General features: G+C 53.5%; 1 protein-coding gene across 13 annotated transcripts; it reads right to left on the bottom strand.

Annotated features, from left to right (window-relative positions):
* Window positions 1-7,853: 7,853 nt before the first annotated feature.
* ZNF205 (zinc finger protein 205) lies at window positions 7,854-25,801 on the bottom strand. Of its 13 annotated transcripts, none has more exons than XM_036090067.2 (9): window positions 25,581-25,800; window positions 23,537-23,655; window positions 17,912-18,023; window positions 14,926-15,063; window positions 11,895-12,108; window positions 11,484-11,575; window positions 10,966-11,086; window positions 9,314-9,412; window positions 7,854-9,135 (listed from the first exon to the last, which is right to left on the bottom strand). In XM_036090067.2, exons 4-9 carry the CDS (start codon window positions 14,980-14,982, stop codon window positions 8,003-8,005), a joined length of 1,716 nt encoding a protein of 571 aa, XP_035945960.1. In that variant the 5' UTR covers window positions 14,983-15,063; window positions 17,912-18,023; window positions 23,537-23,655; window positions 25,581-25,800; the 3' UTR covers window positions 7,854-8,002. The 13 variants fall into 13 exon arrangements, with proteins under 13 accessions (XP_035945960.1, XP_077931062.1, XP_077931067.1 ...); XM_078074936.1 differs by having other exon boundaries at window positions 17,912-18,125; XM_078074941.1 differs by having other exon boundaries at window positions 7,854-9,078; window positions 17,912-18,125; window positions 25,581-25,798.
* Window positions 25,802-26,707: the final 906 nt, after the last annotated feature.

Here is a 26,707-nt window from a genome sequence, read left to right on the forward strand (position 1 = left end):
TATATACTTTCAAGTTGGGAGGTGGTTAGGGATAGCGTAAGTCTCTAAGGAATTTTGGAAGCAAGGTTTCCAGGACCTTGAGCTGGCTAGCTATTTTTGGGAAAAGGTCATTTATGACCGTCTAATAAAACCCTGGTCATGAGACCCTTCAGATGTATATCGGAGAGCCATAGGCTTGGGGGATGATTGCCAACACGTACCTTGGGGAGTTTAGAGATAAAGGAAGTTCCCAAAGGAATTTTTATATGTTAAAGTAGACTTACAGGATCCTGGGGGGGGGGGGGGGGCTCAGGCTAGGATTGCCTTTTGCCCTTAGCAAAGTCTTAACATTGAGGCAGTTGAGTCCCTAGAGGAATGTCACTCTGTTTCAAGGACTTGTCAGTGGGCTCTAGAATCTAAAGTAAATTTAATAATTTTTTCTTCTGCCTTTGTTTCCCACACAGTGAGCATTATTAATATTTTAGTCTGTTTTTACACTTCTATGTCCATGAATATTTCTTTTTTTTTTTTTTTTAAAGATTTTATTTATTTATTTGACAGCGAGAGACACAGCGAGAGAAGGAACACAAGCAGGGGGAGTGGGAGAGGGAGAAGCAGGCTTCCCGCAGAGCAAGGAGCCCGATGCGGGGCTCGATCCCAGGACCCCGGGATCATGACCTGAGCCGAAGGCAGATGCCCAACAACTGAGCCACCCAGGCGCCCCTCCATGAATATTTCTTATATAACTTTGAATAATTCTATGTAAGTAATGTTTTGTTGACTCAAAAGTCTATCAAGGATATCTCTAGGGCGCCTGGGTGGCTCAGTTGGCTAAGCGTCTGCCTGCAGCTCAGGTCATGATCCCAGGGTCTCTTGCTTACCAGAGCACAAGCAGGGGGAGCAGTAGAGGGAGAGGGAGAAGCAGGCTTCCTGCTGAGCAGGCAGCCATATGCGGGGCTCAATCCCAGGACCCTGGGATCATGACCTGAGCCAAAGGCAGATGCTTAGCCATCTGAGCCACCCAGGTGCCCCCATAAATAAAATCTTAAAAAAAAAAAAGGATATCTTTCTATATCACCATGTATAAATAAAATGCATCTGTTTTGCAGGCTACATAGTATTCCATAGTATGGAAGTTCCATATTTTATTTAAAGTTCCTTACTCTTGGACATTTAGACTGTTTACAGTTTTCTGTATTTGCAAGTCATTTATACAAACACCCACCTTCCAGCATTTGCTTGAACAATTCGCTGGAGGGCATGAGTCCTCTCTGTGAACACTGCTGAAGTGGATGCTCCTGGGCTCCCTCCCCTCTCTCTACTGGCCCCATGGAGAAGTGCACAGAGAAAAAGGAACTTGAAAGCCCATTTTTCTAGGTATGGACTTACAGTGTTCTTCCATCCCCCTCTATTGGCAAAGACTAACATCAAGTTGGCTACCAAAGGAGAAAGGCTCTAGTACCACAAAGTGGGACAAAATGTGTGTATTGTGGGCTGAGAAATAATAAATTAATAACTGGTACACTTACCATATATTTTATTGGGCACTGCCGGTAGATGACAAGTTATTTGTATACAATGACATTGAAATTGACCACCCAATAGCACTTCTTTTCTTTCTGAAAGTATTTTAGTTTGTTTTTCTACCTAGGAAATATAGTGTGTAAATAATAAAAGTCGAGATTTTCTTTCCAGAAGATTTATATTCATTTCCAGAATTTATACTCATTATTTCCTTAGTCTCAGTCCAGAATTCTCTAAACAATGTAAAAAATTGAGGACAACAGGTATTATTGTCTTGCTTAATGAAAATACTTTTAATGATTTACAATTATCCATTGTTTGTCCCTGATATATATCCATGCTCATATTAAGGAGCATCTATTCTCATTTGCAGCAAAAAGACTACTAGCTGTTCCCCAATATCAGTTTTCTCCTTCTACAGTAAGAATTTTTCAATGGGCACAAAGCCATTCAGAATAAGGAGTAGGGGCACCTGGGTGGCTTAGTTGGTTAAAGTGTCTGCCTTTAGCTCAGGTCATGATCTCAGGGTCCTGGGATCCAGCCCCATGTCAGGCTTCCCACTCAGCAGGGAGTCTGCTTCTCCCTCTCCCCTGCCCCTCCCCACCCCAGTTTATGCTGTCTCTCTCTCAAATAAATAGTCTTAAAAAAAAAAAAAAAAAAAAGAATAACGATTTCCCAGCCTCTCCTGCAGTTAAGCATGGCCATGTATTAAATTGAAGGCAATGAGATGTGAGCAGACGTGATGTATTTATCTTACTAGAAAGGGGTGGGTCCTGTCTTCCTATTCTCTTTTTCCCAGCTGCTAACAGAAATTTGGATATAGTGGCGTGGACTATGCAGATGAGAGTAACACTCAGAGATATCAAAGCAATAAGACAGAAAGTGCCTGGATTCCTGAAGATTGTGGAGCCACCAAACTAGCCCTGGATTTATACCCACGCAGTGATGTGAGAAAGAAATGGGTACCAAGTTTAAGCCACTGCTATTTTGAACCTCTATTATAAACAGAGTGTATACCCTAACTAAATTACTACCTAATAAGAGGTTTTTTTTCATTAAAAATAGAATATAAAGGGGTGCCTGGGTGGCTCAGTCGTTAAGCATCTGCCTTGGGCTCAGGTCATGATCCCAGGGTCCTGGGATCAAGCCCCACATCTGGCTCCCTGCTCAGCGGGGAGCCTGCTTCTCCAGCTCCAGCTCCCCCTTGCTTGTGTTCTCTCTCTTGCTGTATATCTCTCTGTTAAATAAATAAATAAAATCTTTTTAAAAAATAGAATATAAGGGGGGCACCTGGGTGGCTCAGTCAGTTAAGCATCTGCCTTCCGCTCAGGTCATGATCCCAGGGGCCTGCGATCCACCTGCGATAGGCTCCCTGCTCAGTGGGGAGTCTGCTTCTCCCTCTCCCCCTGCCCCCCCTTGTGCTCTCTCTCTCGCTCTCTCAAATGAATAAATGGAATCTAAAAAAAAAAAGAAGAAGAAGAAGAACATAAGGGGTACCTGGGTGGCTCAGTCAGTTGAGCAACCGATTCTTGGGTTTCGGCTCTGGTCCTGATCTCAGGGTCATGAAATCAGCCCAGCATCAGGTTCTGTGCTTGGCATGGAGTCTGCCTGGGATTCTCTCTCTCCCTCTGTCCCTCCCACTTGTGCTCTCTCTCTCTCAAATAAATAAATAAAGCTTTAAAAAATAGAATATAAAAATATTTATTTTTATAATTTCTCTGGTGGGGTATTAGATATTCAGAATTTCCATGTCATCCTGACTAAATTTTGATAGTTTTTTCTAGGAAATCATCCCTTTCATCTACAACTTCAAATTTATGAAGATAAAGTTGTATGTAGTATTCCCATTTGATTAAAATTTTAAAAATCAGCATGTATGGTTAAATCCTACTCCTTGTTTTGGGATCCTGAGATAGCACTTGAATGGTGGTGGAGCAGCAGGCTAGGAAGAGCCTGGGTCCCTGCTGACTTTGTGGGTTAGGGCTGCCACACCAGTCCTGACATAGGCTGCCTACCTCCAGCCCACCTGCACATATTATCTTGAGAAATACACTTACATCTTGGTTAAGATCCTGCTATTTTGGGGGCGCCTGGGTGGCTCAGTCGTTGGGCATCTGCCTTCGGCTCGGGTCGTGATCCCAGGGTTCAGGGATCGAGCCCCGCATCGATTGGGCTCCCTGCTCAGCGGGGAGGCTGCTTCTCCCTCTCCCCCTGCGTGTGTTCCCTCTCTCGCTGTGTCTCTCTCTCTCAAATAAATAAATAAAATCTTTAAAAAAAAAAAAAAAGATCCTGCTATTTTGGATCTCTGTTATTTGTAATCCTAACTGATCCACTGCCTCACAGGGCTGTTATCAGAATTAAATAAATGAGAGAATACAAGTAGACCACTGAGCCCAGCACTAACTCTTAACACACAGGAAGTGCTCAATAAAGAGTGACTAGTCCCAGGGAGTTAGGTATTGCCAGGAACCTGTCACAGGGGCATGCCCACAGGAGCATAAGGTACATGAGAAGCTGACGGATTTAGGCCCTCCAGGTATTTTTTCCACTTTCCCCTGAACATTTGAGTCCAGCTTGTTCTGGTCAGTGGCCTGTTGGGTTGTAGTATTAATCTTCAAGACTAGCCTCGAACTTTGTTAGTTGAAAACAGAAAAACTGGGGTGCTCTAGGAGGTGACAGAGGTGCAGGCCACGGAGTGCTGTCTTTGCAACCGAGGCAAGGCAGCCTGACTGACCACACACCACAGGCTGGCAGAGGAGCGTGAGGATGAGGAAGGTTGGATCATCTTCATAACCTCCCTTTCTCCACTCTCCGCCATATACCAAGGAGAAACCTCAGCCCACAGTCTCTGGCAACTCTCACCTTCTAGCCTCCCCTTCTGCAGGCACCTCCCACCAGAGGTGTCATTTCAGCTCCTGGTACATCAATCTCTTCCTCATAGCGGGGCCTTTATTCATTCTGCTCCCCTTGCTTGGAAGGTTCTGCCCCCAAATCCTTGTAAAAGGGCTTCTCATCATTCTCCAAGTCTCAGCTTAAATGTTCCCGCCTTGAAGGGGCCCTCTCTGACCGTCGGTTCCTAACATCCTCCATTGCTTCACACGTTCCTTTCTTTCTGGTATTTGTCACTACCTGAAAGCAATGTTTGTGTCACTTATCTGCTTATCAGTCTCCCTCACTAGACCGGAACCCCGTGAGGGCAAGGATCTTGTCTGGCTTTGTCATCGCGTATTCCTCATCGTTTAGCGAAGAACCTGGAATGCACGCATTCATTTCGTATTTGAAAAACGAATGAGTGAATGCAGCAAAGCCCTTACTTAACGTTTCCCTGCCCTTTACCTCCCTCCGCCCGCCACCCAGAGCCACCCCCACTTCCCCCGCACTGGCCACCTCAGTTTCCCCGGCTCCCCCCACCCCCAAGAGGGGTCTCTCTCCAGACGGTTCCCGCGCCCGCGCCCCAGCACCACTGTCAGGCCCTGCTCCGGGGCTCGGAAGGTGCTAGAGCGCCGGCGGGAGGTGTCCGGGCGCCCGCCGAGCTCCAGTGCAGGGGCCATAGGTGGCTGCCGGGATCAGGCTCCCAGAGTTCCCAGCCAGCAACGAGATGCCGGGGCTGGGAGCTCGAAACCGGAAGCAGCTCTGGCCCGGGCTGTCCGGCCCTCGCCCGCGGCCCCTCTAGGACCGCAGGAGGCTTGGCACCTCGGTAGTAGGCCCAGGGTCGGCTGTGAAGGCTAGGGGGGTGGCGAGGTCAGCAGTCCAGGCCCCCATCCTTAGTCCCTTCGGCAACGGCCACCGGACAGAGGGGAAAAGGGAGAGCTTCAAAGCGGAGATTTTCGGATGTTGCCGGGCAACCGTGCCGCTTGGGGAGCGGTGGGGGAGAAAAAGGGTCGTGATTGGCCGGTTCTGCTGCAGCCCGCCCCTCGCCCCGCCCCGCCCCCTGACTGACTAAGGTCTGAGCTGGTGGGCAGGGCCCTCTGGAAACCCATCCTCCTCGCCGCGAGGGCCCTTAGTGAGGTTGGGCCTCCTACCCCATCGACCGCGCCCGGCCTCGCTACTCTGCGGAGTCACCCAAGTGCGGGAGACGCCCCCGGCCTGGGGAGGGCAGCAGGGCCAGCTGGGCCCTCAGCCCCTGCAGCAAGGACCTGGGCCGTGCCTTGGGCCGCACAGGGAGCGGGTGGGCAGCCCGCAGGGACGATTCCCCGCCTCCGCCCTCACCCTCGCCCTCCCTCTGACGGCGCAGGCGCAGATGAAGCGTGAGCAACCAGGTGGGGGCCCTCCAAGGCCGGAAGGCTGCGAGGCCAGGTGTGAGCAGAAGCCAGGAGGAAGCAGGCCAGAGACACCAAGACCCTTCCCTGGCGATCCCCTTCCCAGTCAGCTACCTCTCCGTCACCCACCATGTCACGAACACCCTTCAGCCTCACATTCTAGGCCCTTCCACGACATCTCCACTACCTCTGCAGTCTTAGTTGTTCTTGTCAAATGTTTCCTAAATTGCCAAGTTCCAGTCAAAAAATGTTCTCGCCAGCTCTATCCCAGAATGGTAGCCTCTGGATGGGTCTCTAGGCAGAAGTGGACTGAGACCCATGGGGCCCTTGGAATCATGTTCCTCTCCACGGTGCTATGAAAAGGGGAAACGGTTTCTCCAGGTCTCTGAGTTCCTCAGAGGCCAGAGTGGAGTCTTTAAATGATCCCCTGGCTCACTCGACAGATCTCTGAGCTGTTCAAGTCCTGGCACACTGGCCATAAAGCCCAAAGAAGCAAATGAATAGGCACTGTGCAAATACGTCCTCTGTGCTAAGCTTGTACCAAGTTTAACGAGTGTCCTTCCTGCCTCTTTCATCAGAAAACAAGCTCCTGGAAGCTGCAAGCCTGCTTTATGTGAACAAGCCCCCCTCAGCCCCTTACATTGAGCCAAGCTGAGAAGTCCCATTTCTGACTGAGTGACCGGAGCCATGAAGACAAGCTGAAGGGAAGAAACAGCTTTCTTTCTCACGTCTTCAAGAGCCATCTAATTCAACCAGTCCGGCCAGCAACCCAACCCTAGATCCCACTGAGACCTGCCAGACACAACCAAGTTCTGCCTGGGCTCCCACTAGTCCGCAGCTTCCTGGCATCTGGCTGATGACCTGCTCCCCGACTCGCCATCTCCGGCTGAGTCCAGCAGCCTGAAGTTTGAGTCTACAGTCTGTCTTACTCTTTTTGGACAGCCCCACCTCATAACATGCACTAGCCAGCCAGTAGTCGTTGGGATGCATGGAAGCAGGGGTATTCTTTACACAATGAAATCCCTGGACCTGAACCCCAGCTTCCAGCTCTCTGGTTGTTGGCTAAGTTATTGGACCGCTCTCTCGGCTGTTTCCTCATCGATAAGACTGGGACGGGGTCCAATGCTCAGAGTTGTGGAGACTAGAAACGACATACACATGGCACTTGGCCCCTTGACTGGCAGCTATTATCAGTCAGTCCCCGCTCCTGCTCCAACTCCCTTGAGAGCCGGGAGCCAGCCAGGGCGGCAGCCACCCTGCTGGCCCCGATTCAGGGAGGCAGGTGGAGTCTCAATGGCTGCCCACATGCAGGTGTCCTCAAGGTCAGTCGGCGTCAGAACAGTGTCATCTTGGAAGCCAAGCTGCAAAGTTTGGATAATAAGCAGGCTGAGACCATTCCTCCCCAGGAAAAAAAGAGAATGGGAAATAGAAATACAGAGGTCAGAAAAGCAGAAGGCCAAGAGTAAAAGAGCCAGACAGGGGCAGGTAGGGCAAATTATAAAGGACATGTACAAAGAGGCCAAGGACGTGAAAAGTACCAGAAGGAGCTGACTGCAGCCTCAGAAGGCACCAGGCGGGACAGTGGTCCCTGGTAAGGGAGGAATCCTCACTGGATTACGGCCAGGCCCCAGTGGAAACACATGGAAAATGTCCAGTCACAAAACAGGCCTCCAGTGCCTGAGACAGGAGACAGGGAGGGCCGCAGACAAGGAACATGAGTTCCCAGCTGGCTCAACCCTGCTCCAGCTCCCAAACAGAAGAGCCAAGGGAGGGTCCTGGGCTCAGGGGCAATGTCCCTGGGGACAGGAGCGGTGGTGGCAGCAGACCGCCCCTCCAGGGGGATCCACAGTCTCAGAAGTGGCTGGCTGGCTTCAGGTTTGGAAACCTCTGTGCCCAGAAGCCTTTGCTTGTAAACTTAGGGTCCGGCTGCTCTGGACTGGCCCCAAGTCAGGTCAAGGCTGGGAAAGAGAGTACCCAAGCCCCAACAGCAATGACTCAGGGATGCCTCAGCCGTGCTGACATGGCTGACCCTGGAGGCCCCCCGGTCGGACCCACCGCCAGGGCCCCACGAGACAGAGCATAAGCGGTGGCTAGAATTCCAAGGCCTTTAATTTGCAGCCAGCGTGCCCGCGCCTCGCCCTAGCTCCTGTGTTGCCATGCCCCACCCCATGCCAGCACCTCCCACTCCCTTCCCACACCCCTTCTCACGCTGCCCTCACGCCTCCCCCCTGCCCGGCCTCCTAAGTGTGAGCAGGTGGGGGTGCCGCCAGAGCCCCCGCCGCCCCCAGCATCAGCATGGCCAGGGCCTTGGGCCCCGTCGTGTGGATCTTCTCGTGCCGGTGCAGGTTGGAGCGCCGGCTGAAGCTCTTGCCACAGAGGGGGCAGGAGTAGGGCCGGACGCCACGATGGGTGCGCTGGTGGGCGGTGAGGTGTGAGCTGTGACTGAAGCTCTTGCCGCAGTCGAGGCAGTGGTAGGGCTTCTCGCCCGTGTGCGTGCGGTTGTGCGCGATGAGGTTGGAGCGCTGGCTGAAGCACTTGCCGCACTCGGGGCACGGGTAGGGCTTGACCCCCGTGTGGGTGCGCTGGTGGGTGACCAGGGCCGAGCTCTGCGTGAAGCACTTGCCGCAGATGGGGCACTTGTGGGGCTTGGCGCCCGTGTGGGTGCCCTGGTGGGTGACCAGGTCCGAGCGGCGGGTGAAGCGCTTGGCGCAGCGGTCACACACATAGGGCTTCTCGCCCGTGTGGATGCGCTGGTGCTGGATCAGCGTCGAGTGGTGGCTGAAGCTCTTCCAGCAGGAGGGGCAGGTGTAGGGCTTCTCGCCCGTGTGGATGATCTGGTGCTGGATGAGGTGCGAACTGCGGCCGAAGCGCTTGCCGCAGTCCGTGCACGTGTAGGGCTTCTCGCCCGTGTGCGTGCGCCGGTGGGTCACCAGGTGGGAGTGCCAGCTGAAGCCCTTGCCGCACTGCTCGCACTTGTAGGTCTTCTTGCTGGCGTCACCGTCGGGGGCCAGGCCCTCCTCGCTGCTCTCGGGGGTGCCCGTTCGCCCCTCTCTGGGTTTCTCTGGGAGGTGGCCCTCCTGGACCTTCGCGAGGCTGGTGTCGGGCGGGCTCGGTTTCGCCTGCCTCTCCTCCAGGGGACCCGGCTGCCCATCGTCTTTGGCTGGCCCCGAGCTCTGGCCGCTGCCTGCTTGCTGCCCGCACTGCAGGATGTCCCCCTGGGCTCTCCCCACCATGCTTCTGAAAGACTTCACATCCCCAAGGGCTGCCAGGGATGCCAGGGATGGGGCTGGCTCCTCCTTTCCCATCTCAGTGGCTCCTGGAGAAGGAGAGTTTCCAGCAAGAGAGAGACTTCCGTGAGGGACCCAGGGAAATTCTGGAAATGGAGGTAAGAACAAGGATCCTGGAAGGAAAAGCCACCCCCCCGGCAGAGGACAGGAAGCCGGCAGCCTTGCCCCTGGCATGCATCTGCACCCCAGGAAACAGAGGGCCCGCACTGACAAGGGGCACCCCGGAGTGACAGTGACCCACCCACCTGCCACCTCTGCACGCACCTGGCTTCTCCTCCTCATCTCCCATCTGCCGGCATGAGCTCGAGGCCTCACCCTTGCCCTGTCCTTGGGAGGCCCAGAAAGGTCTGCTGAAGGGAAATCCTGGCCAAAAAGAGACAAGAGATGCTGCGCTCAGTCGTGAGCTTTCAGGCTGCACTGCAGGAGACAACCCCCACCCCCACCTGCCAAGTGAGGAGGCAGAAGTGGGGAGGCAGCTCTGCAAACATGGGGTAAAACGACATAAGCTGAAAAATCGCTTGCGGTCAGGTGTCCAGCCCTCTGTGGGAAGCACCCTGTAGGGTAACTGCCAGACCTACTCTCTTCGGGGCTGAGTTGGGCTCCATCTCATTTCCCTGAACGAGCCCCAAGAGCAAAGGGAGAGGGGCCGGGCGAGGTCAGCTGCTGACAACCCCCTTTGTCACACGGTCCCCAGCAGTGTGCCCAGCAATCTCCAGTCCTGCACCTTCCCAGACCAGGGGCAAAAAGGGCTCCTGGGGGAGGGACAGTGGGTGCAATGAAGCCCAGTGGGAGGGCCTGGGAGAAGAGGCCAGGGGTGCTGACCACCTAGTCAGGGACCAAAGGCCCACTGGCCAAGTCCCCTGGGGCAAGGGCCTGGGGATTCTGGTCAAGTCAGTAAGAGAGCAGAGGCCCCAGCCTCCATGCCCTGATCCATACCCTGCTGGAGGGAAGGAATGTGTTGGACCCACCAGCAGGTTTAGGGCATTTGTGAGGCTTGCCGTGGGGCTGCAAATGGGTGCTGAGTTCCCTCTGATCTCTCAGGACTTGCCTGGACCTGCCGCTCTGGGCCCTGGGGAGTGCTAAGGATAGGTGGTAAGCAAACCCGAGATAATTAGAGTGAGCTGTCCTGACTCCGAGGCCCACCACCGAAGTCAAGGGTGGAATGACCAAGCCCCCAGCTCCCCAGACTAGCAAGTGTGCCCCTGGTATGTATGGATGGACAGACAGACAGACCAGACATATGAATGAACGGCAATGAAGGAATGAGCACCAGGAGCTGTCCGTAAGACCTCCTAAATTCTGCCAACAAAAGCAGGGTCTGAAACGGAGGAGTCGGAGTGCTGGGACTTTACTTACCATGAGAAACAATGAGGGGGACAAGGCACCTCTGAAAAAACGACAGGCCCCTCAGGGTGGATGTGACAGCTCAGGGTCTGGGGTCTAGAGAAATTAGCTGGCACCCGTGCCCCCCACTCGCGGCAGGCATCCCCGATCTGCAGCCAAGCTCTCTGCGCACACACCTCTCAGGTGGGGCTTTGAGGAGCGGGACGGTGGGAGGAGCGGACGAAAGACTTCAGAAGGACCGAGGAGCAGAACCTCGAGGCCAGCACTGCCCAACATAGCAGCCCCTCGCCATGTGGGGCTATTGCAATTCAAACTTGAGCCGGGTAAAATGAAATAAAATATGAACTCAGGTGCTCCAGCCACATTTCCAGTGCCGAGCAGCCACATCGGGCTCATGGGCCCCAGGTCAGCACAGAGCACACGTCCTTCACCAGGAAGGTGTTACAGACCAGAGCGGCCCACATGAACGATGAGAAGGAGCTTAGCCCTGGAAGGAGGGGATGGCGGGACGGCCCCACCTCTGGTACCGGGCCTCAGACAGTGGCCGCCCCAGCACAACCTCGGGCCCTTACCCAAGGACAGCCCGTTCCTCTTCTGCAGGACGTCCCTATAGAAGCTCTGCTGCGCGTGGTCCAGCCGCCCCCACTCCTCCCGGGAGAGGTACAGAGCCACGTCCTCAAAGGTCACCGGCATCTGAAACAACACAGAATGCCCACACTCCAGGGCACGCCGGGACACCGTGGAGGGGCACAATGGCTCCAAATGAGGGCGACCCCTCCCCGGCCTCCAACCTGCTGCCCCGAGTAAGGCCTGTCCTCCAATCTGTCTGATGGTGAAGGAGGACAGCCGCCCAAGGGTGACTTTGGGGGTTGGGGGGGCAATAACAAAGCAGTTGTGTACAACAGAAAACAAAAGACAAAGACAAGGGCCCTTTCCGGCACCACAACCAAAGCTCAGGCTCTCCACGCGCCCCCCTCCGGCCCCCACCCTCGGGTCTGGCGCTCAGATCCAGCCGCTGATGCACAGACATGCCGTTCCTCCACATCCCTGTGCTCTTCCTCCAGCCTTGCACTTGAACAGGGACACTCACCTGGGACCAGGCGGTGAGCAGTGCCGCAGCCATCTGCCGGTCTCTGGTCCTGCCCTCACGAGCAAGCCCGGGGATCTGGGGGGCGGGGAGGGCTGAGAGAGGAGAGAGGTCCTCAGGGCGGCCACCTCACCCTGCTGGGCCCGGCCACTCCCCCTGAGCGGACCGTGCCTGGCTTACCAGGGACACCACAGCTGCCTCAAGCCCCACCCCCAACCTGACCCAAGAAGAGGGTCAGTAGGTTCTGAGGTTGTGCGGGAGCGGCCTCTGAGGGGCAGGTGGGCAGACATCCGGGCATCTCCATGGCAGGAGAGCTTGTGCCCCCCCCCCCCATGTTGTGAGCCTCCACCTCTCCCCACAGCCGCCACCCAACAAAGTGCGTCTCTCTATGTCCCTCTCCATCCCTCTCCTCACCTCCACCAGGCAGGAAAAGAGCTTTCTCCTTAGAGCCCTGGCTTAGGGACACCCAGCCCGGCGTTCCTGGAGCCCCATCCCCCTGCGATGCCCCCTCAGGTTGTGGCTCTTCCGGCTCCGTCTTAATGTGGGGTGACTCCTGAGCGGCTCCCAAAGGCACCATCTCCTCCGACTCAGAAAGCATTTCTTGACAAGGATGCCCATGACCTGGAACCTAGGAATGACAGCCCCCATCAGCACCTGGGCAGAGTATGGGAGACTCACAGCCGAGCTCCACACCTGAGGGTCCTGGCAGGGGCCACACACACCCAAATGCAAGGCACAGATTGAAGGAGTGGCCTTGCTTTCTTCTCCTGGCCCTGGGGACCCGCACACCTCTGCTTTACCTCCACAAGGCCGGGGCAGCAAGGGAAGGAAGGAAGGCGCAAGGTCGGGCCAGGGGCAGGCTGGCCAGGTGCCCACAGAGCAGAAGCCTCTTCTCAATTCCAGCCTCGTACCTCCCACAGCAGTGTGGACTGTTACTGTTTAACACTGAGGAAACCAAGTGCAGTGGATTGAATAGTGTCCCCCCAAATTTCACATCTGCTCGGAACCTCAGAACATGACCTTATTTGGAAGATGTAATTAGTTAAGGATGCTGAGATGAAATCATCCTGCATTTAGACTGGGCCCTAAATCCAATGACTGGTGTCCTTATAAGAGGAAAAGACATGGAAACACAGAGAAAGCCATGTGAAGATGGAGTCAGAGCTGGGGTGAAGCCAAGGGACACCTGGAGCCGCCAGACGCTGAGAGGCAGAAGGATCCTCTTCCTAGAGGCTGGGGAGGGAGCCCCCCCAATGCTGTGATTTGGGGTTTCTGGCCTCTAGAACTGAGGGAATAAATTCTGGTTGTTACACAGACGCAGGACACTGACGTATCCGGGCTCAGAGATCAGACAACGGCCCAAGATCACACAGCCCGTGAGTGCTCGGCCAAGAGTGGAACTCAAGGGTATCTGACTCACAAGTCAACCCCAGGGCCACCATTTCTTGGAGATGACAGGCAAGTATCATGTGGCCTTGGGCCATTTCCAGCCTGACTGAATTTGGTCACAGAAGTTGGAGTTTTGGGGTTTGGAGAGAAAAGCCCAAGGGTACCACTAACTGTGCCGAGGCCCGCGCCCACCTGGGTCCGACAGAAGGCAAACCTCCCGGCTCACCCCTGCAGCACCACCCACCACAACGGCGCTTCCAGGGTCCTCCTACCCAGTCCCCACTTCTTCACACCAGCCTCAGCTCCAGCCCCTGGGACGGTGAGGAAGGGGCTCTGGAGTCAGGCAACCAGGGCTCAGATCCAGGCCATCCAGGCCGGCCCCTCACTAGCTGCTCAACCTGGAGCAGGCGCCGCCTTCCCACAAACCTCGAGTTTTGGGAAAGTCACTTGCTTTGCCTTGGGAGGCCCCTGGTGAGGCCTCCCTGTCATCCACAACACAGGGATTGGCCAGGCTTCTCCCTCCACCACCCCCCACCTACCGCCTATGTTATTAGGGTCTCAGAGGGAAAGACCCTCAGGCCAGGGAGCCACCTGGGCCAGGCAGCCTCTGAGACTCAGCTGCTCTGCCTCATGAACAGATAACCTGTGAGAAAGAGCTGTGCACTCCGGAACATTCAGGATAAACACAGAGTGGTGCCAATAATTATTATTATTACTCTACTGTGTGAGCTGACAGAATCCAACAGTAGCACAGAATGTCAGGGATGTGTGAGACCCATCGGGTGTTACCAAGGCGTCATGGAAGGGAAAGCAAACAGAGCTGACACTCCTTTGTGCGTCTATGGCATGAAAATGGGACAATTAATACAGACGGTCCCTGACTTACAACGGCTCAACTTAACCAGTTTTCGACTTTACGATGGCACTAAAGTAATAACACATTCAGTAGAAACTACTTCGAATTTTGAATTTGCATCTTCCGCTGGGCTAGCGATCTGTAGCGCGGTCCTCCCTGGGGATGCGGGGGCAGGAGCCGGAGCTCCCGTCAGCCACGCGCTCACGAGGGTGAACGACCGACAGACTGACCGCCATCCCGTTTTTCTCTTTCAGTGCGGTATTCACTATATTACATGAGATACTGCTCAGCACTTCATTATGAAATGGGCTCTGTGGGAGGCGATTTTGCCCAACTGTAGGCTGATGTCAGTGTTCCGAGCACGTCTGAGGGAGGCAGATTTATAAGCTATGATGTTCAGTAGGTTAGTGTGTTAAATGCATTTTCGACTTCTTATACTTAAAATGGGTTTATCAGGATGTAACCCCAAAGCAAGTCGAGGAAGATCTGCACTTGATTTGTATTTGAACTTAACAACCCCTGGAACTACTAGTTGAGGTGCTGTAGGTTTCTCTGACCTAGGTTCTAGTTGCTGTGGGTGTTATTTTATGTTACAATAGTTACCTGCTCTGAGCCTCCCAGCCACCTAGATGAGACAGGTAGGAACAGCAGGCCCGTGATAGACATGTTATAGGTGACAGTCCTCGTTCCCAGAGGCAGGGGACCTGCCCAAGGTCACACACCTGGCTGTAGCTGACTCATATTCCTTTAATTCCAAGGCCAGTGGCCCTGGTTCCCGCCCCCCACAGGTTGTAATTACACACATAGGCAACAGGTACATGAAGGACTAGGTGCTTAGACCCAGAGAGAGTGGAGATGGGGTCCTAGGCAGAGGGAGGATAAACTGAGGCTTCCCTGCATGCTCTGGGCACTGTTCAGAGACAACCCCACCAGGAGGACCAGGTGGGGCCTCCTTGCTATTTCGTGTGGCCTTTGGCCAACTGACGACTGAAATTGCCAGGCAAAGCGGAGCAGCTTGGTAGCTGTCGATTCCCAGGTGGAAGGCATTCCCTGTCGTACCACCATCCCTTCAACACCTCCCATCACCCCCATCCACCAGCCCTGCACCCCGGCGAGCCTAATTCTTCCTTGCCTTGAAAATCCCCTCCTGCTCTGAGTCCTTCCAAGACATGCGTCCTTCACCCAGTGCCCCGTCCATACCTCTCGGGCTCTCTCCTTGTCCTGGGCAGCGCGGGTGCCTCCACCGTCTGCAGACATTTCTGAGATCAGAGGTAGAAAGCACAGCTGAGTCGTTTCTCCCTCTTGTTGGCCAACCCCCTCCAGCTTCTGGCCAGGAGCCTGAAAGAGCAGGAAGAAATCAGCCAGCGTCTGCTGGGCACCTCTAAAGCACTGTGAAAATCCCCACGCAGGACCAGACCCATCCTCGGTCCCAATCAGAAATAAAGCCTCCCAGATGCCTTCCAGTGACCTCACTCTCTGTGATGGTTTTTGGTCCCTTGCTTGACAGAATGCTATTTTGTATCGTCCCCTTTGTCACTTAAGCCAGGACTCTGCATCTCAGAGCAGCCCAGTTAGGGAAAGCCAGGGCTGACTTGGAATCTGTCTCTCCTGCCATCAGGAGCCAAAAGGTCTGCAGAGATCCTACAAAACAGGTGCTGGGTGTGGCCACACCCGTCACAGCCAGCTCAGCGGGAGAAGCGAGGCCCCACTGTCTCCCCCGCCCAGGACACATACACCCTGCACTTGACCTGACTCAGCCCCGCCTGGGATCCAGAAACTGAGCCGCCTGCAGCTGCAACCACTCTCCAGGTCCATCCTGCTCAGGGGCCTGGACAGACCATGTCCTTCCCCTTCCCTAACCTGGGTCCAGGCCCCCTTTTCTCCCCACCAGCCTGAAGCCTTCCACTTTTGACCCCGTCCCCTCCTGCCAGCCGGCCACCCACATGGATCTCGGGATCCAGGCTCCCTCCCCAGTGCCCCTCTCACCGAGGTGGAGGCAGAGGGGGCACCTCGGGTGGTGGGGGCCCCCTCCCCCAGGAAGGGAGACTCCACAGCCTGCACCGGGCCCGGGGAGCCGGGTGGAGACTGGGATTAGGGACAACAGGAAGTCCCTCCCAGATCCCGTTCCCCACGCAGCTGCAGCCCTACAGGGTTCCCGGCTTCGAGGGTTCCGGGTCTGGGGTCCTGAGCTGGGCTGCACCTGCTCTCGGCCGGGAAGTGAGTCCTAGGTCTGCGCTGCCTGCTCACGATCGCTTTACCTGGCATGCACTTGTGATGCCAGGAAAGTAGGGACGCCAAAATGGGGAAATAAATTCTGTGGAAGGATTCTGACATTTGACATTTCAAAGAGGGCACTGCAACTGTTCTCACAGAAGGAAGGGTACTTTCCTGGGTAGAGGGGTACGATGGTCCTTTTTGACACACAGGGCTTCTGAAGGTCTTATGGTGTCTCCATAGAGACGTTCCTGGATTTCACCTAAGGCCCCCAGGCCGGTGAGCAGGTCCTCTGGGCTCTCCCCAAGACTGGCGTGGAGTTCTGTCTCCCTCAGAGCAAACTTAGCAAACAGGCCTGGGAACTCCCCCCTACCCCCACCCCTGTGCCCCACACCATGAAAAGATGTCAGACCAATCTGATTCCTCTAGACCTCCTCTCCCCAGCTCCGTCTCAAGGCTGGGGAGTGTAACAGGGGTAACGGGGTCTGACCCAGCCATCAATAGGGTCCCAGACTCCATCTCCCAGTCTTGGCTTTCCCTTTGGGCCCTGAGAACCAAGGCTCCCAAAATGGAGGCCGAGACTGCTTCACTTCTAGGTTGAAGAACCCATCTCCCCCCTGAGCAGGGCATAGAGGATGGGTCTCAGGAGACGAGTGGGGTCAGCTCTGGAGTCAGATTCCAGGAAACCTCCCCATGCGCGTGGCGTCCAGCCATCAGAATCCTCTGACCCTTCACCCAGTAAGATAGGCACACGTGGCCCCGTGCCGGCCTACAGCTGTGCTGTGTGGGCTCACAGGGGCTTAACTACTTTAAAACTTAGTTTTCCAACATTTAACAATTAGTAAAGTTCTCATAAAATCAATTTTCTTGAAAAATCAGAACATCAGGCAACCCTGGACTCATATTCCCCAAATTCGGGGGCTGCTCTCATGTAGCTGCATTTGGTCCCCACTTGCCCCTGCAGCATTCTGAATTTGCAACTCTGCTTTTGGAGTTAAGCATGTTTTAGGATTCTGATCTATCCTACTGTCACTTTGATGAACAAAAATATTAGCCTTGGGGTTTGCCTCTGGTCAGTATTTCCAGGAGTTTTAATCCTCAAGGTAAAGAGGGATGTCCAAAGTTGTAGCAAAAGTCAATACGATTGTCAAGCCAGAGAACTATAAACTGAGAAGTCACAGGGGGCTGTGAAAAAGATTAACTACTCAGTCTGTGAATGTTTCTCCATCAACAAGGAACATGACCAATGTCCAGAGTAAGGAGACTCACTCCTGTGGTGACCCATTTCAGCCCACATCAGCTCTAGGCATGCACCGAGTCCCAAAACAGTGGGAGTATCCTGATTCTTGGGCAAATGTTTCTCTACCAGACAAAAGGGGCCACTTCAGGGATGCTGGGGAATCCCAGCAGTTTGGATCCCACCACGAGATCACCTAAACTAAACCAAATGAAGTCTCAACATTTATTTAACTGTTCAGAAAATATTTATTGAGCACCTACTATATGACAGACATTAGCCCCTTCCTGGAGATGAGAGGAAACACCTCCAGGGCTGGCTCTAGGACTGAGCAGGTCTAGGAGGAAGGGTGTTCACGTTTGCTGTGTGGGAACTGCAGTCCCTAAAAGACCGCAGAAAGGCACCAGGGAAAGCAGAGATCAAAAACCTAAATGACTCCAGCAAACAGGCAGCACCACAAATGACCAGTGGCTTGGGTGAAAGATGGTAGTGGGGGAGGGCTGCAGGGGCTTCAAAAAATCATATTTTGTTCAAAGGGGGCAGTTGGGGCTCAATATTGCTAAAGCTTGAGGATTTTTCAAGAGACACCAAAAAAAAAAAAAATTAGATTTATATGTGAAATATCCCGACTTTTAAATGTCGATGATTCAAATAAAAATTTAAGAACTCCATACAACTTCAGCAGAAAACACCTGCTGTCTAGCTCATGGGGCACCAGTTCCAGGATGTACTCACCTCAGGAGCCTGTCACAAGGATAACTATCACGGATGGAGGCGCTTATCTGGGCTTCAGACGGGGCAAACATTCCCGCATCTGGCGGCTTCACTGAGCTTAAGAAGAGGTCACCTTCAGTAAATAAATCATGATCTACCTTCAGACATTGGCCTGAGAATTGACTCCGGTCCCACAAAAACGGTCAGAATAATAAGAACTAGAAAAAGGCATCACCTGAAGTAAGAAGGGAAAAAAATGTTTAAAAAGGAAAGGGAAGAAAGCTTGTACTAATTACGGCTGTTCAGCCAAGCTGGAGACAGGGTAATGCAGAACTCTAATCTAGCCTTAGGAAGGAGAGAAGATAAGGAGAAATAAAGGAATGTGAGAGAGGCCAGGAAAAACAGGAATAATCGAGTAAACAGCAGAGCAAATGCTAACCACGGAAAAAGAAAAAAAAAAAAGCGGATAGGTGGGCAAATGAGGTGGGGCCCCAGAAATACAAATTTTTTTAAAGCAAGTAATTAAGAACCCTCAGGGCCACTGAGACCAGGGCGTAGACGCCCCCGCGGCCAGCGGCAAGCCCGAGGCCCCGTGCCCTGACGCCTGGCGGCCGCACAAGCCACCATTCCCGGCCGCGGGGGGCCCACGAGCCCCGCGCCCACGAGTCAGCGCCTTCCAGCCCCCAGCCGGCCGAACACGGACGCGGGACCGCGTCGCCCAGGCAGCAACGCCGCCCCGCCCACGCAGCGTCCCGCCCCACCCACGCGCCTACGGCAGCCACCGGTGATTGGCTGGCGCCCGACGGCCTGGCCCATCCCCCTGTCCAGGGCCCCGCCCCTAGCTGCGCGCTCCCGTCCGCGCCCCCCCGAGGGACAGCCCCGCCGAGGGGGAGGGTCACGCTGGGCGGCCTGCCTCTGGCCGGTGTGCCCGCGTTTCCCGTCCGGCTGCCTCATCTCAACTTCCGGTTTCCCTGCTCTCTCGCGGCGCCCGCCGGTGGGCATCGTGCGCGGGGACAGCCGGGGCGGTGAGGACCGCGAGGAGGACGGCCACGAGCCCTCGAGTCGGCGTCTCGCGTGGGGAAACTGAAGCCGTCTGCGCGAGGGCCCGGCCCCCGGCACTCACCTGTTCTGAATTTTGTTTCAAAACGGGAGTATAGGATATGCTGCCGACCTGCCCCCTCTGTGGCACATACCTTGTTCAATATAAAAACAGAGAGGACAAAAACCATGCTGTGTCAAAACCAAACAGCCAGACATCCGTCAAGGCAGCGAAAGCAGACTTTATTCAATAACTGCTGACAGCAGGGGAAAGAGCTGAGCTCTGTCTGGTTTGTGCAGAGGTGACTGGGGTTTTAAAGGGAGGAGGGAGGAGGAGAGCAGGGCCCACTAGAGTCAGGGTCGTGAACGATCACAGACAGCGGGTCAGTGGGGGTGTGACCAGGCCAGGAGGTGTGTCGCTGGCAGGTATGGAAGTCAGCAGTCTATCCTCCCACGGAGAAGGGAGACCGAAGCCAGGTCCCTCCAAAGGAATGGCTCTCCCATGACAGATGCTTCTCGGTTTTAAGAGACACATACTCACAATAATAAACCCTTTTTAGTAAATGCTCTAAGAAAGGGAGGTCAGCTCCTGGCTAGAACAAACACTAAATTCTCCCTGCAGCATTGAGCTTTCTCAGGCAGGGCTGGGGTCATCCTAGCCGTGCGCTGCTGGAAGCCATTCTGGAGTCTGGTTAAGTCTCTCCGTGCTGGTTGAGGAATGGTTATGTGCTGAGAATTCTATAAATCTCAAGCGGTGCCTTGCTGGTTTTAGCTATAGCACATTCCTTTGCATGGCTGACCCAGCAGCCTGCCCATCACAGTCAGCAGAAATGGCCAAGAGGCCTCTTCCTAGGCAGCAACACCAAGTGCTTCCTTCCATGATTGTCAAGGCTAGCAGCTTCAGCCTCAGCCAGACAAGCTGTGGACTCCAAGGCCAGAAACCCCCCAAATTTAATAGGATAGACTGGATATGTTCCCAGAGCACCCACATCCCACCTTCCGGAACACTGACTTTACCTGGGAGCTAAAGACAGCTTACAGTACAGGCAGGGAGGATACACTCTAGTGAAACTAGGCTGGATAGCTCAAGACTCACTCCCGCTGGCCCTTTGGTGTGGAAATTAGAGTAAGTTAAGTTACTTTTTCTTTAGAGATTGGTGCATTTTTAGGAAACCAGGAGAGTGTCATCATCCCAAAATACCCTTCGTTGCAGCTGCCACCTCCTACTATCTCATACCTAAAGTGTCCCCCAGTCTTGGGTAGAGTTTCAGGTTACATTCATTCATGCAAGCCTAAGACACTGAGGCAGGGGGGATAGGGGGACTCAGAAGGCATTCTGCCAGGCTCAGCACCAGAGGACCCTTACTGGAGGCCCCTCACAGTAGCAAATGGCAATGGCACCCAAGCACCCACCCTTGATGGCAGTTTCAGCTTATATTTACAACCCTTCATCCTGCTACATTCTCCCTCCCCCACTCCCCAGCCGTCAGACTCCCTCTACAGATCTTGTGGTCTCACACAGAATCTTTTATATTCTTTTTACTTCAGTGGGTGTGAAAAAAAAATGTAGAGCTTCCATTTATTTTTACTTTATCTCATCCTTTCAAAAATTCAATTTTGTGATTTTTTTTTTTAAAGTAGGCTGGGCATAGAGCCTAATGCAGGGCTTGAACTTACAACCCTGAGATCAAGACCTGAGCTGAGATCGAGTCAGATTCTTAACTGACTGAGCCACCCAGGCACCCCTTTGTGAGTGTTTTATAATGTGGGGGGGGAAATCAGCTAATGATAAGAATCAGGGCCCTTGGAGAAATGGGTGAGCCTAGGACCAGGGCAAGATATACACAAGATGAATCTGTAGATGGTGGGAGGGGAAAGACTGCAAGCTCTCTAGACAAGTGGGTGGCAGAATATTCTAAAGCTGAACATCTACATATTCTGTGACATACGCGATTCACTCCTGGGTAGAAACCCAGCAGTAACTCACATCCCATGGTCACCAGAGACTTACAAGAACTACTACATGTAGTCCCAAACAGAAAACCACCTACTGTCTAGGTAGGTGGGATGAACAAATAATGCAACAGGGAACACCATTCAGGAAACAGGCAACACATGGATTGGGTCTCCCACTATGGGGTAAGCAAGGTGAAGAATCCTTTGGGGTGCCTGACTGGCTCAGTTGGTACGGCATGCAACTCTTGATCTTGGGGTTGTGTGTTTGAGCCCTACCTTGGGTTTAGAGATTACTTAAAAATAAATCTTAGGGGCACCTGGGGTAGCTCAGTTAGTTAAGTGTCTGCCTTCAGCTCAGGTCATGATCTTGGGGTCCTGGGATGGAGTCCCACGATGGGCTCCCTGCTCAGTGGGAAGTCTGCCTCTCCCTCTCCCCCCTGCCCGTGCTCTCGCTTGCTCTCTCTCAAATAACTAAGTTAAATATCTTGAAAAAAAAAAAAGAAATAAGAAATAAAATGTTTTTTAAAAAAATCCTATTCTGTGACTTCATTTACATGAAGTTCAAAACCAGACCAAATGTATCTGCTGTAGTTGGAAGTTAAGATGGTGATTATGGGGGAGGGAAATGGCCAGAAGGGGGCACCAGAGTAGGCCAGGAATGCAATGGCTGTCCTCATTTGATGGAAATTCATCATACTCTTCATTCTTGGTTTATGTACATTTCTGTATGTTACACCTAAAACTTTTGTTAAAAAAAAAAAAAAAGTGAATGAAGAGAAACCAGTGGGGCGCCTGGGTGGCTCAGCTGGTTACAAGTTGGCCCTTCTGCTCAGGTCATGATCCTAGGGTCCTGGGATGGAGCCCCACGTTGGGCTCCCTGCTCAGTGGGGAGTCTGCTTCTCCTCTCCCTCTGCCTGCCGCTCCTCCTGCTTGTGCTCTCTCTGTCAAATAAATAAATAAAGTCTTTAAAAAAAGAGAGAGAGAGAGAGAGAAACCAGTTAGGCCATTGCTATGGCCTTGGCAGGTGACAATGGTGGCCTGGACTTGGATGACAAGCAGTGGAAGTACAGAAATAGGCAGATTTGAAAAACATTTAGGATATTAACCCTACGGAACTTGGAGACTGACGAGATGTGAGAATGAGGTAAAGCGAGGGGATCAGGGATAAATCCCAATTTCTGGTTTGAGTGACATGTTTACCAAACCAGAGAATACCAGAGGCACAGAGGTTTGATGTGGAGGACTCATTGAGCCACGTGTAGTGAGGATTTGCTACCTGCCGGGCCCTGGGGACACAGCGGGCAAGGGCAACTGAGCCCCTGCCGTGGAGCTTGCAAGGAGCTGCGTGAGCTTGGTCTTGAACACGAAGACTCTGGGGCATTTATGAGACATCCAGGTGGCAACATCAAGTGCAAAGAGTCGAGAAAGAAAATATAAATTCAGGGATATTGGCACCGAGAATTGTTATGGAGGCAGCTATGAAACCAGCAAGGGAGGTACATTAGTTACTTATTGCTGTGTAATCAATGATCCCAAAACATTGTAGCTTAAAATAAATACTTATTATCTCATGGTTTCTGTACCCTACAGGGCTTAGCTGGGTGCCTCTAGCTCCTCAAGCTCAAGGTCAATAGCCGTGGTCAAGTCATCCATTTGACTGTGGGAGAGGGTCCAAGTTGACTGGCCTTGGTCCCTCACCACAAGGGCCTCTCCTCAGACGTGGCTCCCCCAGGGTGAGCCAGCAAGACATGGAGAGAGAGCGCGTGAGGGCCGCCAAGAAATCACAGTCTTTTACAACCTAATCTGCTCCTACTCAATTCTGTTTATTAGAAGTGAATCACTAAATCCAGCCCCCACCCAAAGGGAGTGGGTTACACAAGGGTGAGACCAACGAGAGGCAAGGATCACTGGAGGCCCCCAAGCCAGAGCCTCGCGGGTGCCAACAGCTACTGCTCAGTAAATGCTCAAAGGTGAGGCTGGTGCAGGACACTGAGCAGAGACTTTGGGAGAAATGGAGAAAGAGAAGATAGGCAATAAGGAAGGAAGGAGAAGATCAAACCCACTGAGAGGTCCACTGGGAACCAGCGACCCACGGAAACACGCCCTGTGGCTGACCATCCGGTGCAGGGACAGACGAAAGCCAAGCAAACAAAAAAGCGACAAGTGAATTAGACTGTGGCACATGTGAGGAGGGAACAAGCATGGACGGAGAGAGGACAAAGGGGACACTGTCACAAGAATGGGTGGAAGCAGCCTCCACAAGGAGACTGACATCACTGGTGGACATTTCCGAATGAAGCAGGGGTCGGGGCGAGAGCATCCCTTCCAGGCCAGGGCCGTGAGGAGGATGGAGCTGGCGTGCTGAGACTGAAGGGCAAAGGAAGAGGGCAGAAGATGTGACTGCGGGTGGGCGCCGGGGGTGAGCTGTCTGCATGTAACTCAAAGGCGCGGTGGGAAACCATAGAGGAGCTTGGAGCAGCAGAGAGAATGGATTCCGTTAAATGATGCTGAAGGCACACGGATAGTGGCAAATGGCAAAGCTGAGGCTGCAGCTCAGGCCCCTGGAGCCAGTGAGACAGACCAGAGGCTTGGGGGGTGGGGGGCGCGAATTTACGGACACCAGAGAAATACGGGGTCGGGCCCAAGGCTCACCTCGTGTTCTCAATATCCCCCCGTGTCTCTGTCCCAGGGCTGGTCCTCAGTGAGGGCTGCGCCCTCCACACCCTGCAATCCTTCACTGCAAGCACCACAGGAAAACGCTGGGGTCTCAGCTGCAGGTAAAGGTGCTACTTAACATGATTTAGAGACAGGCATTTGAGCCGCTGGAATAACCAGAGGCTATTTAATAATAGATAACAGAGATCTTTATAGTAATCGCTCCCAGAGCTGGAGAGGGATTTCTCCCTTTGCCCTGAATTATTCTGAATGGGCGAATCCTATGGAAACAGAAAATACAGGAAAACTTGTCTTTCTTTTGTCATCTCTGAAAAGATGAAAGAGGAGAGAGTAAGACTCCCATCAGTCAGGTGCTCTAACTGGCTGACACTAGAGTTAAAAAATATCTTCATGTTTGATAAGTAAAGTTGTTGTACACGTGAAACTAATATAACACTGTGTTAACTGTGCTGGAATTAAAACAAAAACTTTTTTAAACTATTTTTAAATTTTTTTGGAAGATTTTATTTATTTTGACAGAGAGAGCACAAGCAGGGGGAGCGGCAGGCAGAGAGAGAGGGAGAAGCAGGCTCCCTGCTAAGCAAGGAGCCTGATGTGGGGCTCGATTTGGGACTTGATCCCAGGACCCTGGGATCATGACCTGAGCCGAAGGCAGATGTTTAACCTACTGAGCCACCCAGGCATCCCTAATAATTCTTTTTTTTAAATTAAGTTTTTTATTTTAGGGGCTCTGCCTGCCAGTCCCCCTGCTTGTGCACATACACTCTCTCTCTCACTTTCTCTGTCAAATAAATAAATAAAATCTTTACAAAAATTAAAAAAAGAATTATTATTTTTTTTTTTTTAAAGATTTTATTTATTTATTTGAGAGAGAGAGAGAGCATGAGGGGGGGAGGGTCAGAGGGAGAAGCAGACTCCTCGCAGAGCAAGGAGCCCGATGCGGGACTCGATCCCGGGACTCCAGGATCATGACCTGAGCCGAAGGCAGTCGCTTAACCAACTGAGCCACCCAGGCGCCCTAAAAAAAGAATTATTAAATCAGAAAACAAAAACAAAAAGACTTCTTGCTTTTGTTTTTTTTTTTTTTTAAGACACCAAGATACTTCAAAAAAGAAAATTGTAAGGTAACACCTAGAACAGTTTGTATGCATTTTCAAAATAATTTTAGGAGATATTGAAATATACCCCAAATAGGTAGATTTTTATTAAAAGTCTCTCCTTTGGAGTTGTGTTGATCACTTGTGGAAATAAGTAACAATCCAGCAACTTCACAAGAATTTTCATCTGTTCGCGGGTTCCACTGGGAGAGGGGAGTGTATTTACAAAGATCAGGAAGAATTGGAAGGGACTTAAATGTTCATTAAGCCCTTTTCTCTGCAAAGTCCCTTTAGTTAATAGAAGTCAAAAGGAATCCCCAGGGGCACTTGGGTGGCTCAGTTGGTTAAGCCCCTGCCTTCGGCTCAGGTCAGGATCCCAGGGTTCTGGGATTGAGCCCCAAGTTGGGCTCCCTGCTTGTGCTCTTTCTCTCTCAAATAAATAAATAAAATCTTAAAAAAAAAAAAAAAAAAAAAGAGGAATCCCAGGTTCGGTGACCTGGCTGCCCAGATTGTAAGCCTCACGGGGGCAGCACTTGTCCAGCTCAGCACTGGGTTCCCAGGGGCAGGGACAGCGCCAGACGCACAGGAGGGAAGCAAACCTTTCCCGAATGAATGAGGGGTGCACGCAGGCGGTGGGCCAGGAGCGGGGTTTTTGGCCAAGCAAAGCCCGGGCAGAGGTTTAGGAATGAAGGAGACCAAAAGCTAGTGTTACTCTTGTCTCAATGCGGGCGCCAAGCCCTTCTGCCTGGATGCTATTTTGGTGGTTTGGTCAAGCCGATCTCTGCTTTTCTGACACTTTTCCAGGAAAGGTATCACTTCTGAGTCGAAGGCCTGGAAATCAGTGCTAACAGCGGAACCCCGAGCCTTCCCGCCGCGCTCTCAGCCAGCTCCCCCAGGCCCTGACTGCGGACTCCGATCCTTACCCGGAGAGCGCACGTTCCAGCAGGTCCCCTCCACCGTAGCCGTACAGGCCCCGTGGCCCGCAGCGCAGCCGTCCCCACTCCCAGGGCTCAGACGTGGCCACGTCCTCCAAGGTCACAGCCCCCGGGGCGCCGGTCAGGCTTGGGGGCGGGGGCTGCCGGGAGGAATCCAGACCTGCGCGTGCGGGAGGCGCCTCCGCCCGAGGGGTGGGGGTTCCAGGCTCCGCCCAGGAGAGGAGGTTGCCGGGCCCCGCCCAGGGGAGGGGGTTTCCAGGCCCCGCCCCGGGGTCCGGTGACCAAGCCGGGTCCGGTAGGTGGGGTTTCGCAGCCGCTGCGGCTGAGCTCTGGGCGTCCGGCGCGCTGCACACTTCTGAGGGCGGTGGGCCTCGCGGGCCGGCTCCTAAGCCGTTCCGTCCGTCTTGACACATGCCAGCTCTGGGCTAGGTGTGGAGGATGCGGCGCAGACAAGGGAAACACCGCTGTCCACAGGGAGCTTGCGGTCCAGGGAGGCCCACACTAGACAATGAAAATAAAGGAACAAGATAAGCCCAGGTGCCACGTGCAGGGAGACAAGGACCCGGCAGAAGAGCCAGAGCGAGCGCAGGGTCTGGCCCCGACTGATCAACGGGCCTAGGCCGAGGGGCGGCCAACGCCGAGCCTCCCGCCACCGAGCAGGTGTCCCGGGTGCCCGGGACAGGTGGTGCCACGAGAGTGCCGCGGGCTCTGAACCGCGGGTTCCCCCGAGGAAAGCGCCCTACGGGCTGCGGCCAGCCAAGAGCACGACCCAAAAAGACACCTCAGAGCAAAGGGAAAGGCTTGACTTTAGAGGTCGAGTTGGGCTCAAGGCCAGTGGGGAGGTCACATCCCCTCCCGGAAGTCCCTGCTTCCTCTTTGGGAAAGCTGGGACAAAAGCCACCTGGCAAGCTTCTTGGGGAGAGCTTAGGTGGTGTTGGTGGCGCGCTTTCTTCCCCCGTCACGTGGTCATGTTTTCTTACCCCGGGACAGCTCCAGCACACCTCCGCATAAGCCGTCTGAGGTCGGGCCGGCTCCTGTTCACCTCAGCACCTGCAACTGTGCCTGGGACATAGCAGGCCCTTGGCAGAGATCTGTCGCATGAATGAAATGCTAGC

The sequence above is a fragment of the Halichoerus grypus genome, chromosome 6 (assembly GCF_964656455.1).
Source record: "Halichoerus grypus chromosome 6, mHalGry1.hap1.1, whole genome shotgun sequence".
Classification (NCBI taxonomy): domain Eukaryota; kingdom Metazoa; phylum Chordata; class Mammalia; order Carnivora; family Phocidae; genus Halichoerus; species Halichoerus grypus.